Source organism: Solea senegalensis, linkage group LG3 (genome assembly GCF_019176455.1).
Source record: "Solea senegalensis isolate Sse05_10M linkage group LG3, IFAPA_SoseM_1, whole genome shotgun sequence".
NCBI classification, from domain to species: domain Eukaryota; kingdom Metazoa; phylum Chordata; class Actinopteri; order Pleuronectiformes; family Soleidae; genus Solea; species Solea senegalensis.
Window position 1 is genome coordinate 21,917,066 of NC_058023.1, and position 17,669 is coordinate 21,934,734.

At 40.0% G+C, this 17,669-nt stretch overlaps 1 protein-coding gene across 1 annotated transcript in view; it reads left to right on the forward strand.

Annotated features, from left to right (window-relative positions):
• large1 (LARGE xylosyl- and glucuronyltransferase 1) overlaps positions 1-17,669 on the forward strand; it is a 112,714-nt gene that overhangs the window by 18,494 nt on the left and 76,551 nt on the right. Inside the window, exon 2 of the mRNA XM_044022763.1 lies at positions 4,497-4,683. Within this exon, the coding sequence (XP_043878698.1) occupies positions 4,578-4,683 (106 nt within the window). The 5' untranslated portion in view covers positions 4,497-4,577. The remainder of the gene's footprint in view (positions 1-4,496; positions 4,684-17,669) is intronic.

Genomic DNA, 17,669 nt, shown 5'->3' on the forward strand with positions numbered 1-17,669 from the left:
ATTAGTAAAGATTGGTATCCGGACCTTTTTTTCCCCACCCTTTGAATTATTGCTGTTTAAATGGTTATTGTCCTTAAAAACTGAAATCGACATACTGTTAGCTAGGGTCCACATTTAGAAGGATTTATTGGCAGGAAATGAATAAATTACCCATAAGTCTGTCCATAGTGTATTTGTTTTTCAGAAATATTGACATCCTTTCTAGTCTACGAAGTGGGAAAGGAAGGGGGTTAAGCAGAGGAGTCCACTATCTGCAGTCTCATTATTAGATGTCACTAATTCTTAGCTCCACATGATATTGATGCAATAAATTATGATCAAGTCAAACAAGTTATGAATGACGCTTTTTCTCTTGCGAGGAAGACTAACACTACATTAAGACCTCCTCACAGAAGAATACCATTAAGTAAAATATTCCTCTTTTCCCTTTTGTCTGTGCATGAGTTCTGCGGCCTAATCTGTGGTCTGACACCTCTCTTGGAAGTAGTTACAAATGTCTGAAGTGTAGCGTTTGCATTTTAAATCACAAAGCCTCCAGAACTGGCTAATATCACACAGAGGTCAAGGGCTAAGTAGCGGCGGAGATGATTCACAGCGTATCAAGGCAGTGGCTGTCAAAGTGGAGACTCGGGATTAATCTCCTTTAGCCTCATTTAACCCAGTCTGACTCTGCTCCTCACACGGCTCAGACAACAATAAAAAAGAAGGAAGATTCAGAGAGCACTGAATGAGCGACACTCAAATCATCTCAGCTGGTACGTGTGCCAGCATGTGCAACGTCAGTCAGAGGTATTACGTTTCATCCCTGGGCCGATTCGGTAATGTATAAGGTCAGACGGGTAATTGGGCAGATGTGGTGGAGAGCGCATTGACGATTTCAACTAATGCGATCTAATGAGTCTTCGATGCTCGGCTCCCTGTGTCGCAGCAGAAACTGACAAATCAGTTGGGGTCATCAAATGGGATTGATGTGTGACAGCCTGACTTGTGCAACATTTAATAACGTGATGAATATCTCTTCCGACTTGTTTGGCGGATTAAAAAACAGTTGATTGCAGCTATTATTCTATGAGCACTTAATCTCACTTCTATAACATAATCATTTCTAGAGGTTGATGAGGTTACGTTCAACTAAAGGACCTTTTTTTAGTTGTTGTAATCAATGTGAAGTGGCAGGTAGTGCCACTTCAATGTATTCCGTTGCTATTTGCATATTTTTAAAATGAAATTACAGTTAAAAGAAGATGGTTTGGGCACATGCGGAGGAGGGATGGTGATTATATTGGACAGAGGATGTTGACGATGGAGCTGCCAGGCATCTTGGATGTTGTGAAGGAGGACATGAGGACAGTTGGTGTAACAAAATGTCGTAATCACACCAGCGCTTCCAATTGGAAACCTAGTTTGTTTGCTTGGAAAGTCCGGTTCGTTTGGGTCGGTGTGAATGCGCAACCGATCTCTGAGCGCACCAAAGCATAACCGCCTAAAACATACAGTAGGTCTCGGTTCGCTTCAAGCAAACCAAATGGAGGAAGTGGACAAAAACGCAGGAAATTGCGGGTACAAAGCAGGGCATTGTGGGTAAACACAACCAAAACATACGCACGTGTAGAACGATAGCCGGGTAGAAATGTCTGAGCCCATTGTTGCATGTGTTGCAGTTCACATAAAACCATAGTCTAACGAGTCCCCTATCGTACCGAGTCTAGCAGAGTCTATTAGGTGTGAATATAAAGTTTTTACCATTAGGAAAAATAACTCATACATAGATCATGTTCAATAATATAATAAAATTAAATTATGAGTGCTAAATAATTATAAAAAAAAAAATAGCAACTGCCGCTGATCGGATGACGTCACCTGACTAGGTCGTCCCTAATCTGTCCTGATTATGGTTTTCCACTCAATCATGCGCCTAAGACTATGGCCACATGCGTTCTCAAACCACCTCCAAATGTATGTGTGTTTTATTTAGGACAGGATTCCTTTGGGATGGATTTGGAGCGCTGAGACCTGAACTTAGCACAAACTGAGCATCATTCGGATTGGATGGTAAAACAAGTTTTAAAAGGGATTTTCGTGTGGTCTTAATTAAATGATTGTTTGTGTTAATCACAGTTTTTTCACGGGATAACGAAACGGTCTTTTTTTTTTCTTCTTCTTCCTTTCTTTCTTTCTTTACATAAATCAAAGGGGTGGATTAGATTCATAGAGCCAGTCTCCTTCTAAATGAAAGGTAGACAGTTCAATCCCCTGCTCCCTAGTTTATGTGCCAAACTGTCCATGGACAAGACAATTAACCCCAAATAGCTTCTGGCAGCTGAGCTGTAAGCATGTCAATGAGCATGAATGATGCATGACAGCATTAAACTGCATATATATGTATATGTTTATGTGTATCTGTGTATACGTGTGTGTGGTATATATATATATATATATACATATATACATATATATATATACATATATATACATATATACACATATATATATATAAATATATATGTGTGTGTACATATACATATATATATAAATATATGCTGTGAAGGTGTGAATGGCAAACAAATAGCCTTGTAAAGTATTCTGAATAGTCCTCAAGATTAGAAAAGCAACATATAAATACTAGTGATGTGACGTTCCGTTATTGAGGCTTCGAAGCGCGTGCCGAGTAGGGGAGGGGGCGTTTCCGCGATGCGCGTATCGAGGCTTGCTTCAATTAGGGGAGGAGCCAAAAATGATGACGTCTGAAGCCTCGCTGCCCGGCTGTACCACGTGATTGCTTCGTGAAGTGGTTCAGATTTTGCCGCGAGGTTTTACTGCTATATAGACCCCTCAGGCTCCATTCAAAATGTGGGTTTTTGAAGGAGAGTTGTGGTCAGTTGAGAGTTTGGATAGTTTGGATACTAAAGTCTGGATTGCATATATATAGTTTGGAGAGTTTAGCGAGAGAGAGTAGGATAGGTGATATAGGATGGAGCCAGCGAGGCTCGTCATTGTCCAAGTTACGCAAGCATAATCTGTGCCCTTTTCCTCGTTCCACAAGCACTTTCACTGTCCTCTGCCTGATTACGCCCATGCCATTTTCAGAAAAACATTGCACAACCTGCCATATTATGATATTACCATTTTGGGACGATTTACACACACAGAATACATTCAAAACATTTATTAAACACATATGCACAGAAATGATTTGGTCATAAATTTTTTGTAATTCATAGTCATTTCTAACAGACATAACAGACACAAAAATCCAATGCATCACACATTATGTGGTTCAGATACAGCTGCCTGTGATTATACACTTGGCCAGTAGGTGGTTTCGTGTGCACATGAAGCTTCGAGAAATGAACCCTTTCTCAAACCAATTGGCTCAAGTGGTTCAATGCCTCATGAGGCTTCATCTCACCATTACTAATAAATACAGACAAGAGAGAAATACATTTGTTTATTGACAGCTGCAGATGAAGTGGATTCTCTCAAATGAGATGAAAAGTATTTATTTATTTAGGGCAGTTAATGTTAAAGCCCACATAGACCGGAAGCTCCAATTAACGCTGCGTTTGTGTGTGTATCTGCGTCATGACCTCGTTTATGAAACCCTAAAGTTTCAGAACAAACAGTTCAGCCACTGCTGAGAAAATAGTGTTGTATTGTTTTCCTGGGCTCTGCGAAGCGGATCGGCACTTCCTTAATTTGATGTCCTCACATCTCCTCTCACCACCTTAGCGCCTCCTGGTGCAGGCACTAGTCCGGGCACATCCGGTTGCGTATATTCAACCGCAGAAGAAGAAGAAGAACTACTCTTGTTGTAGCTGCTGAGATGCAGAGCATCCACCGTGCCAGAGGGGGAGCTGTGTATCTGAGAGCTGGCCTATCTATTACGTCACTTCCAGGTACCTGGCCAATCACAGGACAGTGGGAAAGCTCTCGTTGGCTGGCCAATCACAACACAGTCCACATTCTAGGGGTGTGGTTTTGGTCTGAAACAGTGCGGCTGACGAGAGCGTCAATGAGGAGATATTTTTGATCGGCTCCTTTGCAGCGATTAGGAGGTTTTTAATCATGAAAACAAGTTAATATATGTAAGTAGACCTCCATAACTAACATGTGTGATACAAGCATTCGATGTCGCCTTTAAGTCACAGTGAAGGAGAGACAGAAAACTGGGTGAGAGAGTAGGGGACTGACATATAGTAAACCTATAGTCTTAGCAGCTGGGAATTGAACCAAGGACCTGCTGCTCCAAGCATATGTGCTCCAAACAAATGGGTCGGCCCATATGTCCTCTCTTAATTAAGACGGGATGATCATCATCAGTCTAGTGTAAGTTATACAGAATGCGGTTTTTTTTCCGACTCGGGATGTTTGGATGCCTTTTTGCTTTGGCAGAAGCGGCCGAAGCTGCACGCGTGCTGAGCTATAATTGTGTCTAAAGAGAATGTGAAACTACTTCGCTAACCTAGTTTGCCCTCCTCTCCTCTCCTCTGTTGCAGTGCCATGAATCAGCCTGGACAACAGCTGCTGCCCACATAGAGGTCACTTCGCCTCTCTTTCTGTTCGCGTCAGTCCGGAGGATGCTGGTAATGTGTCGCGGGCGCAGGAAGTTCCTGGTGGCCTCCCTTGCGCTGGTCTTCATCCCAACACTCACTTGGCTGTACCTGTCAGTTGGTAGCTTTCAAGGTAAGTGCAAGGGTGAATGTTGTACCACGTCCTGTGTTTACCGTGACAGTCAACAACCCTAACCTAACAGCTTGGGGTCTGTGTGTCACTACTGTGTCCGCTGTGTCCTAGGGCTGTCAATTTTCCTCTTTAATCCCATTCAAATACCATTCCTTATTATTTTTCATATTCAAATTATTATCAATTTTTTTTAAATCTTTAATATATTTTAACTTAATATGTAGGTCATCTGGTCAGCTTATACTAGACGTGCCATGGTTGAAGTATGAACTGCGGTTTGATCGTTATTGATTTTATTGGATGTTTTATTCCCCGCTATCTTGTGTGTTTTATTTCTACTGTTACCATAAAGCACTTATGGTACCTTGTGGGTGTTGTGAGTGGCCATGGAAATAAGTATTGATTGATTAATTGATTGAAGTGAAAAATACTATATCAGTCATAAAGTGGCTCTGTTTTCACTCCATATTCAGTGTCAGCTTATTCAGAAACACATGGACAGTCACTTCAATTTCCTTTCATGCATCTTTTCTAATTGATTTTAGAACTTTCAGTGATTCATTCACGTTAAATATATTTAAAAAAATTCTTTAAGTATTCAACATTGTACATCAGTAATGAGTTTCAGAAGAATCCATCCCCAATTTCATAGTCTCGTGTAATGACAGCCAAGGCTTTCTATTTCTATTCTATAAAATGGTGTTGCACAGTGGAATTATACATTGATTAATATATGTATTTAAAAAAAAATAAAAAATACATTTGTACTTTGTTTTAAAGACCATAACCAGACTAACAGTAAATCATGAACACCCCTATACAAAACTGAACAGTCAGTAAGTAATCCAGTTTGAAACTAACCTACACAATATGCAAGAAAAAAAGGTAAATGGTAAAAACTACTGTACAATTCACCCAACCTTGTTTGAATTAAGGTTGGGTGGTGGCATCACGATATAAGAGTGTAATCACTTTAAAATAAAAATCATAACATTTTCATTGCCATAGAATAAGAATTTTATATGTGTACTTAAGGCAACGACCTTGTTTTATGGCTGTTTCCTCAGCAGCTCAAGTGTTCATTCTTCATTTTGAAGTGGATCTTTGTGACACTAACAAAGGGGAAGGTCATCCTTTCCGATACGCTCTTCTGACGCATGAAGATGAACGAGGAGGAGTCCGTTGCAATTAGCAGTCTCACCACTAGATGTCAGTCACTCTTGACTTTTACGAAGAAATGACCATATCGAAAAACGAGCGTGATGAAAGTCTCGAAATGTAAAATTCTTGACGTCTTCCTTTGCTTAGTCACTCCTCTCTGACTTACCTGATGACCTGCTGGTGAGCTAAAACTGTCTTTCATACGGTGGGATGAACCGTCAACCCCTATGCTGCAGCTACCCAACCTGAACCCGCTGGCAGTGGCGCTAAATATGTCTTTGTGCTCATTGAAATATGACGTGAAATATGATTAATTTAACTCTACATTGAGGAAACAATTGTCCTGCAGACAAAGTCACAGTGCCCTCCCTCCTTGCTGTGGAAGTGCTTTATTAATGAGTTACTCAGGCCTGTCCAAAGTTGATTACTTCCTGCAGTCATTGTAGTCCTGGAGTTCTTGGAGTTCTTGGAGCCACTTAAATGACTTTGACTCACAGGATTGAAATGCTGCAGCGGTGCTGCTTTTAATTATGATTAAACTGACAATCTTGTCTCAGGGTCACTGTCCCGAAGACTATACATGTGAATACTTTCCCAGAATGCAATTGTCATCAGGGTCGGCAGAGTAATTATTCGATTTGGCAGTCGGTACCTGGAGGTGGGGAGTAGTTGCTGGAAATGTGATGAGTTGTGAAAGGAGCTGGCTGCAGGGAGCGTCAGCTGTAGGTGAGGCCTGAATGTGTGAGACAGGAGCAATGTGCTTCTGCTGGCTCACTCTTTCTCTCGCTCTGCTTTTGTTGCTCTGTCTCCGTCTTCCCCCCCGTCTCTCTCTCGGCTGTGTTTATCCGTCTGCAGAGGGAGAGAGATGGCACGTCTCTGGGGTTTTTAGCGCTTTGTCTGGGTGAGCTGCACACACCGCAGAGAGAGACTCGGGCCACAGAAAAAACACATCACAGGGCGAGAGGTAGCCACTCTGTCCACATACTTCTGTGTACTTTGGTCAGGGGTTGTTTTTCTTTGATAGAAAATGATCTATTCCATTAGCTTAGGTCAGACTGAGATAAAATATTAGGGCCAGTGGAAGTAACAAAACACATTTTTATCAGGACTGGCACGAAGAGAGATCTTCCATCAGTTGCATTTTAGCCCCTTTTAATGCGTAACTTTGCAAGTCTGGCCGTTCTTTCTCTGCCTTTTTCTCAATGGAGCGCCCCCTACATTTTCTTAGTACCGTAAACATCCATCCATTGTCTACAACTTTATCCTCTCTGTCCTGCAACAAACGCACATTTTGGACTCATGTCTATGCCACCCACCGGAAAACATATGTGTTGCAAATGCCTTTTCATCAGGAGCAGACATTGAGAACGTGCTAACACACAGGGAGTTTATCCCAAAGATACTTAAAAGTGCTACACCAAGTCGTGTTTTTCAATTCTCAACATTCGAAAAATGCAGTTTTGATGTCGTGTTTGGCCCCTCATGCGCTCACATCGTTTCCTCTTCCTTGCTTCCTCCTCCAACAGGTTTCTCTGCCTTGATTTTATGCCTGGTACCTGGCTAGCGTCTAGTGTGTAGTGCCATGAGGCAATTCATGTTTCTCGCAAGAACTCCAGGTCAGTGACCCTGATCTTGCAAGCTTGGTTTTCCGCTAACAGACAGTAGGGGGAGTGGAGACAGCCCCCAATCTCAACTCCAAGGCTCTTACATTAGGGTAAGCCTCTATGAATCCATAAACACATTTGTATAACAAATTGATAATGGATGCATGGTATTACCGTCACAATATTGGTATCTGCAGAAGCTATTGCTAGTTTGCCACTAGAGTTGTTACAATTACGATACCAGTATCGGAAATGCCTCCGATCCTGCTGAAAATGTGGGCATCGGTTTCGGCGAGTACTGGAGTCCATGTACCGATCCGATACCACGTCATTTATTAAAGCTTTGTTAGCTCTGACGCGGTTCTTCTTCGCTGCTCCTGAAACAGTTGCGCTGTGCTGTTTTAGAGGTGTGAAGAAGAACTGATCACCCGACACCTGTAGACAAGGAGCTAACGTTAGCTCATCATGACGGCGGTTTGGCAGTATTTACCACTTAGCTCCGTTAGCGTTGTTAGCTGTGCTAGCTCCGTTAGCGTGCCTACAGTCAAACTGGAGTGGCCTGTTTATTAAACGAAAAGAGCAGCGCTACAACTAACCAGCGTACCTGTGTCCTGCGAATGTATGCCTCTGTTTTTAAAGTTTAGCGTTACTTCAAAGACTCATTTTAACAATCTGGAGTCATGTAAAAATGATGTCACGCGCGTCCTGGACAGTCGTCATGGAAACATGAAGTTTCCAGTGCCGCGGTGTTTGGACCAGAGTCAAAACAAACGAAATAACATATCACTGGTAAAAACTAAAATTTGACTGGTAAAATGGTCTGACTGTCAAATGGTGTCCATTTGCTGTAATCGTTCATGTTTTACAGAGGGTTTAACCTGAGCCAAACCTTACCACCAATGATAATCATATCACAGTCATGCAGGCGTAGCATGATAAAAAACATTTTTATAACACACTGGTATCGGTATCGGTACTCTGTATCGGCTGATACCCACAGCACAAGTATCAGAATCGGTATCGGGAGGGAAAAAATAGTATCGGAATTTCTCTATTTGCAACTCTTGTCCTTAGTTGGGCTTTTACGTGATTAAGCATGTTAAAACTACACTAAAACACTTGTAATGTAAATGTAATGTTGTAATGTAAACAAGTCATTTGAAAAATTGTGAAAAACGTTTGTTTTTGATGTTTCTCAAACCTCGACAATAACCTCAAATGTCAAACAAAGATATTCAGTTTACTGTCACAGAGGAGCAAAGAAAACCACACCATGTTCACATTTAAGAAGCCGAGATCGGGAAACAGAAATTACTGTCGTCAATTACTAATCGCAAAAAGGTCATTTGTAGTCATTAAAAAAAATCTAGACAAATTAGCATTTGCCGTTAATGCCAGCTGCTGGTGATATTTCCAATGTAACTTCACAATTTTAGAATAAAATGTCACGGTCGGTGATTGCTGCCTGCGTTTATGTGAATAGTTAATTGTGTTTGTACAAGATAAGTTATTTGTGCTCAAACACAAAATTAAAGCTGTCAGTGTTCAACTCCAGATAGGATAAATAAAAAAGCCAAGAATTAAAAGGCTGACATCAAACACTTCAAACACACAAATACCAATTATGTATTTTATTTTGAAACACAAAATCGTACGCGACAAGTGTGAAAAGAGCATTCATATTTGAAGAGATGAGGTGTTAGTGCCGTGTTTTGCTACCGATTTCCACCTCATCCCAGTTCAAATCAATGTGTGATTCCATTGAATGTCAGTTTATTTAGAGATATTTCACTTTCCATACCAGTTTTAACATCACTAACTTATCGAACAAGGCCATCGGCCGTCGGACACAGTCCGATGTACATTCCTAAGTCGTACCTTACTGTACCAAACCAAACCATACCATGACGGAAACACAGCGTAAGGCATTATCTTCATAAAACAAATCACATGTGGCCGCAGGAAACCCGATTATTGAATTATGTTCCATTCCAATTGGCAGCAATGGCGTCTGAAAAATGCACAGTTTATTTTGAATTTCTCTGGAGTCGACCTCTTCATTCATTTGTTCCTCCCCCTAAAACCCAGTATGTAAATATTGTCTCTTCCCCATTAATCACATCACCCGTTTGCTACTTCATTAGTCTGGCCTTCCTGTCAAATTCATTTTAGCTCCCCTCAGGGAGAAGTTTAACCTTGAGGGTCCTGCTTTTTTGTAAATGGACAACAATTTCTCATGTCCATAAGAAAAGATATTACTGCTCCATTTATAGCGACGTTCCCTCTGTTAGCCATGAAGTGAAAATTAATGTCCCTGTGTTGTAAACATGACTTAGGCCCTTTAATACGGAGCTGCCTGGACAGCAGAGAACTATACCCTGAAACAATTCAACTGTTGATGTCTGCGAGGTTTGTACTGTCTGCATGGCGAATAAATGAGCCAACTAAGGGCTTTTACTTGGCTCATTTACTCAGCCATCTTCTCTCTAGCTGTGTTTCCACTGCAGGAGCTTTTTTGCCCAGGAACTCCCTGAACCTTTGCAGGAACTTGAAGTGTGTTTACATTGCAGGGACCAGGTTCCATGCTTTGAGGGGTAATTTCTTTGCAAAAGTGGAGTAACCTTTGTCACGCTGAAAATGCCTGATTGATTATGTTTTCATATCTGCCCCAGTAATTGTTTAATTCTTTGTAATAATGAGCCGTAAAAGAGTTTGTTGTGGTGAAACACCCCTTGTTTGAAATACCCTCAGCAAAACAAAAGCATCTTAGCATATTATATTGCGAGACAAAATCATGATATGACTTCTGTGATATCTTTACCTGGGTTTGAAGGCTGTTGCACTACTGACATTAAGTCCCTGGAATACATGGAATCGGCATTTAGATTTCATGAGAAAATTCCATGAACAACTCGGTTTTAACAACCCTGTTCGACCATATTTACAGACATTTTCTAATAAATATAAATCTCAACGACTTCATATTACCAATTTCTGATTCATTTTTGGTCCATAAAATGCCATGTCTCGAATGTCTTGTTTTGGCCAGAAAATTAGTACATTTTAATGACTTTTTTCCATGGAGCAAAGAAACCGGAAAATATTCATGTGTAAGATGCTGAAAGAGACAGAGAGCTTGCAAAAATAGTTGATGATTCATTTAGTCAGATATTAATAGTTGAATTATTGTTGCAGCGTTACACAAGATAAGATCTAAAAAGAATGGTAACTGTTTTTAAATATATAGCACGGGTCATAAACCGATTGAACACAGACTGTATTTTGTAAGGGTAGATATGTTCTTTTGTTTTCGAGTATATTACAGTACTTGACAATGCATTTTCACTGTCCTGGGAGAAGCATAAAACTCTAAAGGGAAAACTTTTCATGAGCTGGGAGAAATAGCCTGTGCCCAGCTCTATATCCAGATACTGTATATCAAGATATACCTTGTCCATGGGGACAGAGCCTAAAAATATTGTGATTACTTACAAGTCATATCCCCAGTCCTAATAGTTTTTATGTCACAGTGACCACTGGCCACTAAAAGTGAAGTTATTGCTCTCTCCACATTAATTTAGATAGGAGCCTGGTCTTATTCTGAAATAGCTGCCTGGAGGTTTTACCACGATGGCTGCTGAGTGGCAAGACTTTCCAAGAAGGACTTAACACTGGTATTGTTGGAGAGCCAAGCTGTGATGTGTGGTAGGGCTGGGCGATATTAGAAAAAAATGTGTCACGACATGACTGGGTGATATGGCCTATAAGTTATCTGGATATTTTTAGGCTGTATTCCGATGTATGAGATATATGGAGATATAAAGCAGCACACAGGTTTGTTTGACAACACACTGTAAATACACTCATATATATATGTATATGTGTGTATATATATATACATATATATGTGTATATATATATATATATATGTATATGTATATATATATATGTATATGTGTTCTCCCATGTATTTGAAAAGGAAATGCGTAAATTCAGCGATTTTGACCATAGAAATTTTGAAATCACACAGAAAACTAATTTACAGTACAGTTAGGTGGACACATTGATTGTCCTTTATCATTGTTAGTATATTTACTTGTCCTGACCACACATCACTGATTAACTTTAAATACATCCCCCTTTTCTTACTGGGAACCCCCTGGAAACTCCTCAAGGATCCCAGAATTCCTTTTGATAACCGTTGATCACACGACAACAATAGTGGCTGTCCTCTACCAGTGGGCTAACAATGGCACTGACAGCCAGACCCATGGGGGTTGGACTTAGGGCCTGTCCACAAGGAAACGGGTTTAGGTGAATATGCAGGCTTTTTTTTGGCCAGAGAGGTGTTCCATCCAAAAGGTGGCTTTTTAGGGGACCACAAACCATGTAGACTGAGAATACGCTGCTTTAGGAAAACGATGATGTCATCTAACCCAGCTCTACTCTTGCGCTGTCATTCATTATCTTGTGTTTAGAGAATATTTGACAGTGTTACCAACTACTGTCAATGAAAAGTAACTAAAGTCAGTCTGAAAAAGGTAGATAATACTAGAACACGGCCTGTCTTTAGAGATTTTACACATGGGGGGTTGAATCGTACAATAAAGAGAGGTGAAAACAAAACCTATTTTTACTTGAATAAACAAAACTGATCAGTGATTGTTCCACACACAGTCTGCAGCACTGAACATCAATTGTGCATTTCCTTCTCGTAAAGTATTCAGGTTCATGACAGAAAGTCGCTAAATATGCACACGGAAATGGAACGAAACATAAACAAACAGACTAATTACTTCCTTTTCTTTCCTCTGACTTGTTATTATATAATGTAATGTACACAAGGTCTTTGTCTTTGTTTTTTGGTGTAATGTTACAGCGCAACCTACAGTGCTGTCATATGTACTGCAGCGTTTCGAGTAGTTTCAGGGGGTTCAGGGAGATATTTCCTGAAACGATGCCTTCTTTACGGGGGAACGTCTTGAAAACGGCAAAGACAAAGATTGTTTATGTTTCGTGCCGCTTCTGTCTGGACATGGCCTCTGTAGGGTTAATGCATATGTTATGCAAATGGCCAGCTATTGTGAAGATCTTGCAGAAACGTTCAGACTTGATTTCAAACAAAACTAGTTTGAGGAGTGCCAACATTCAAATATTTTTCAGATTTCCATGTTTGTCATTGTTGGAAAGCTTGGAAACCACACTTTCAAAATCGATAAATAACTCAAAATGCCCATCGGGAGACTTTTTCCTGTTTTATCCATGACTGGACACGTAGACCGCGTTCCAAATTATTATGCAAATTATATTTTTCTCTCCCAATGATACGACACTATTTTTTTCAAAAATAAAAATAGAGTTTCAAAATGATTTATGTGCTGTAAAGAACTAAAAAGGAGAATTTGCAGCATTAGGAGGTCATGGTTACTGAAATCAAAAGCTATTTCAATCAAAAACATCTTAACAGGTGAAGTTACATTTTAACACAGAACCGCTTATTTGATAGCAGCTTCCCAATTCTTGCATCCATTGAACTTTTGAATTTTTGGAGAGGTTTAGCCTCCCAGAGCTGCAGTTTGGATGTGAACTGCCTCCCACCCACATAGATCTTTTTCTTGAGGATCCTCCAGAGGCTTGCAGTTATGCGTAAACCTTCTATTCAGCCACCCCTAGCTAATGCTCACAAGCAGAAATGGCTGTAGTGGGCTTCAAAAATACATGAAGACTAATTATCAAACAGTTTTTTTCACTGATGAGTGCCGTGCAACCCTGGATGGTCCAGATGGATGGAGTAGTGGACGGTTGGTGGACGGCCACCTTGTCCCAACATATCAATATAGTGCCCGACCCTAGGGTGTTGTCCAAAGACAGACTTTATTAAATGCAAATGAAATGGAAAAACAACATTGCTCTTTCCAGAGCTTAAGCCAAATGTAGCTGAGATGTTAGTTGCAAACAAAACCGAAATGAGTTCAATAAATCACCTGACAAAGTTTGGCAGTGCAGTTGAACTGAATGGACATTTTAATTAGTAAATTTGCAAATGCTAAATTATCAGTAGAAACAAGCCGAATAGGAAAAAACCCCCAAAGCGAATCAACGTTATTGTAAACAGTAACTCGTGCTCCATCAGTCATTACCGGTGATGGCTACACAAGACGCATTCAGCAACGTCCCGACATCAAGCGAACAGAGTACAATCTCACATATGCACTGAGACGTAGAGTAAACACAGATTGATTATATGCATGATGTATTGCACCGCGATGTAATATATGAATAATGTTGGGTGAGTAGTCAAAGCTATTAGATGCTGGCACAGAGAGCGCCATCCATCCAAGCATCAGCATTCAAGGTCAGCGACCCTGGCATTCATCCGTTTTTATTATCATGCTGTGGTGACTCTCTGCATGACACCACTCAGGATCAAACCATCAGTGTCAATGCCAAGAATAGGCAGGTGACATTATAATCCATCTGTCGTGACACACACACACACACAGGTTTGTGCAGCCATTCTTCTAAGAACACTGCATTCACTTCCCTGGACAGCCAAAACAAAGAGCTATCGCAAGTTTTTACCATAACCACTTAATGCCGAACCTTAATCTTAACCTTAACCTTAAACTTACCACAATTCAAATCTTAGCCCTAAACTTAGCGCAGTGTTTTTGGATTGAATTAGGTTAGGGTCAGTCCTTCAGGTGTTTACCCATTCATGAATAATCCCGTGTCGTCCTTTTCTTTCACGCTTTAACTTTTGTTGTGATGTTACTTTAAAGAATACAATTAAAACACTAAAAATGAACTCATAACCAACCACTTAGCCTCTGCTGAAGTAATATATAATCTGTAATGTGGTATAAAATTCTGTACAAGTCAGTACCAAACAATACTATTCTTTTATTCTTCTTTATCTTCACAATGTAACACATTTTCAACATTTTTAATGCAGAATTGAAAATTTCCCACACATTTACCTATATTTTGATAACAAGATCATCAAAGTTAGGTTTTCCGATCACAATCCAGGTCAAAAACCACATGCAATCTTGCTTAAAAAAAACCTGAACTATGACATAAATGCCTGATATTTCCCTAGATAAGTAAAGAAATCGATTACAACATTTTGAAATCATTGAAATAATTAGAGCTGCAACTAACAATTGTTAGATGATTAAAAATAGCACTCATACCGATTAACCAATTATCAAAATAGTTCTCGATCAATTTAGTAATCGATTAATTGTTAGTTTTTGCAGCCCTAAATATAGTTATTGCACAATAATGACCATCTTTCTGCTCATGACTCCTTCTGCAATACAAGCAATTCATATCCAGGTTGTCATCCTTACATTAGTAGTTAATATTTTGATGCTATCAAATGTGTCAATGCGCCCTCATGTTTAATGTTCTATTACACAGTGAATATTGACAGGAAGCTTTACTCATTACATACATCCCAAATGAAAATGCAATATCCGTCAGAAAGATTGCGTTTCGATATGGATCAGCTCTACATCAGTTCCTATTCGTGCTTATTCTCTGACAGCAGCAGCAGCAGCAGCAGCATCAGCAGCAGCAGGCTGTGGCTTCAAAGGTATACTCCCGATCTCATACGTCTCCCAGAAGGACAATGTATTAGCCAAGGGCAAAGCCGACACTGAAAGCGAGTATCTCTCCAGACTGTATCAGCCAGTTCCCTGCCCTGCCCTATAGCACAGCAAAGAACCAAGTGCTGAACGCGGGGTTTCACTCTGAACGACTCGCTTATGATTCTGTGCAGGCAGTAGAATGTGTGACTGAATTCTAGAGAGCAAAGATCAGGACCGGGGATTATTTTGACTTTCCATACTTAACGGTAGTTGTGCATGCAGTTTTTCTTTGTAGTGAAGCTTTCGTTTTACCCTCCACATAAAGTATTTAGGATCTTATCTTAGCTCCTCTTATCTTAGATTTCAATTCCTGCCACCACTTGTGAGTGTGGCCAATTCACAAAACACTTTTGTGGCGGTGTCATTCATTTCTTAGCCCTAAACTTAGCAGTTTTATCTCCGCAGGAAGTAAACTTAAATCATTAAAATAATTGCTAATTAATCCGTTAATTTACTTGATGAATCGATTAGTTGTTTGCTCCATAAGGGTGTTTTCAAACGTTTTGTTTTGTCCAAAAACCAAAATCAATTAGTCTTAAATATTTCTTTGTTATGTAGAGCAAACAAAAAAACAGAAAATATTTGTAATTGATTCATAATTAATTGATTAGTTTTTGCAGTCCTACAAATATGAGATAACATAAAACGTCAACCCATGGTGGATATTTAAAGGCCAATATTATAATTTTAATTTTAGACGTGTAATAGCTGGAAGCTGATCAGTTGGCTGATAACATTATACCCCCATCTTCTCCCAGGAGTTATGATATTCCTGTAAAAGTATCAATAACCAAATTCATTGCAATATTACCACAAGGAAGAATGGTACGCGAGTTCGTTGAATGCACCTCTTAGCTCAACAGCCCGTGGTCCCGGCGTTACTCTCACTTGGTCTCATGTGCTGTAGTTAGATCGTGTTTGTTTTGTTGGAGTGGTGAATTGCTCTCTGACAAATGAGGTTAATTTAAAGTCTATAGTGTGGGTTTGGCTGCTGCGCCAACACTGTTTTTTTTCCCTCCCTCATGAAGACTGCAGGGAAGTTAGATTGAAGCGAGCACAACACCGCTGAATCAATGAAAGGCCTGATTGTGTATTGTTTTGTTTCATTTCGTTTTATTATCACAAGACAAATCATGTGTACACGCAGCAAAAGTGGCCCATGGAACTTGTTTGATGTGTTTAAAATGATCTTTATCACCAATGTGGTTTATAATACTGTTTATCTGACATTTCTCATATAGTTATTCTTTAGTAGTAGCAGTACTGCGTCCACCTGGGCCTTCTCGGGACCCTTTCTTTCGGTCTCAGCTGTCATAATTTGCCGCCATGTTTTTTTGGCTGACATTCCCATTAGATTTTCACTTCTAAAGTTAAACTCACAGATGGAAAAGATTCTGAATCACTCTAAATAATTTTGGAGTTGGCTCCCATCTCGGGTTGTTGTTCGGATTAGGCCCAATAGGTGACTATTTATTTTAAGTATTTACTAGAGCTGAACAATGAATTGCTTTGAATATTAAATTGCCATTTCAATCAATTCGCAAATCCCAAAGGGAACTATTTAATTGTGTTGTATGCAAGTTTAAAGGCACATCCATGTTTTAACAAGCTCCTATGTCATATTGCATTTGGAGATAAATTGGATCATATTTTGATGTGTCTTGTGCTAATGTGCCATCAGGTTTAAAATTAATTAGGGTTAATATTGCACTGGAGACTGGCTGAAAGACATGATCGCAAATCCAATCATAATCAGAATATCCGTCAGAAAAATCCAATTAGATATTTCACTCAAATCGTTCAGCCCCATATTTACTCTGCCCTCCTTGTCCTAGAGATTAGACAAAATGTCTGCTGGCTGGGGCACTTGTGGCGATGAGTTCCAAGCCGTCTGCCAGGTCAACTGATGCCATCACATGATGGATTTTTCACCACTGCCCAGACGATATCTGCCTCAGAGCAGGAGACAGAGGATGGAGCTGCGGGGGCCTCAGAACAGCTGAAGAGAATTAAAGCTGACATACATGAATGCGCCGCGGAATGTGGCAGCCAAACAGTCATGAATCATTCAGCGCGACAGGTGTCTCTGGATTAGAGGTCACCTAATTGGCTTTAAGAACACTAGTCACTATGTTTGTGCTTCTTTAAACCGAGCTCTTTGTGGCGAAATAAAATAAACGGATGGTGTCATTTAGACGGATTTAAACTGATTTCACACAAGCAAGGAGGATGTTCTCCCCGTGTGTGTGTGTGGTGTGTGTGTGTGAGTTGGGGTTTCTCCGGGTTCTCCGGTTTCCTCCCACAGTCCAAAAACATTAGACACTAATTGACCGTAGAGAGTTAATGGTTGTTCATGCGATGGGCCGGTAAAATATGATATAAAATAAACAGATGGTGTTATTTAGACGAACTGATTTTTGGCGAGCAATCAAAATAAATAATGCAAAGACTGTGTATAGGGCTGCAACTAACAATTATTTTAATAAAATGAATCTGTCAATTATTTTCTCGATTGATGGCGTAATGGTTTGGTCCGTAAAATGTCAGAAAATGTTGAACGTTGTTT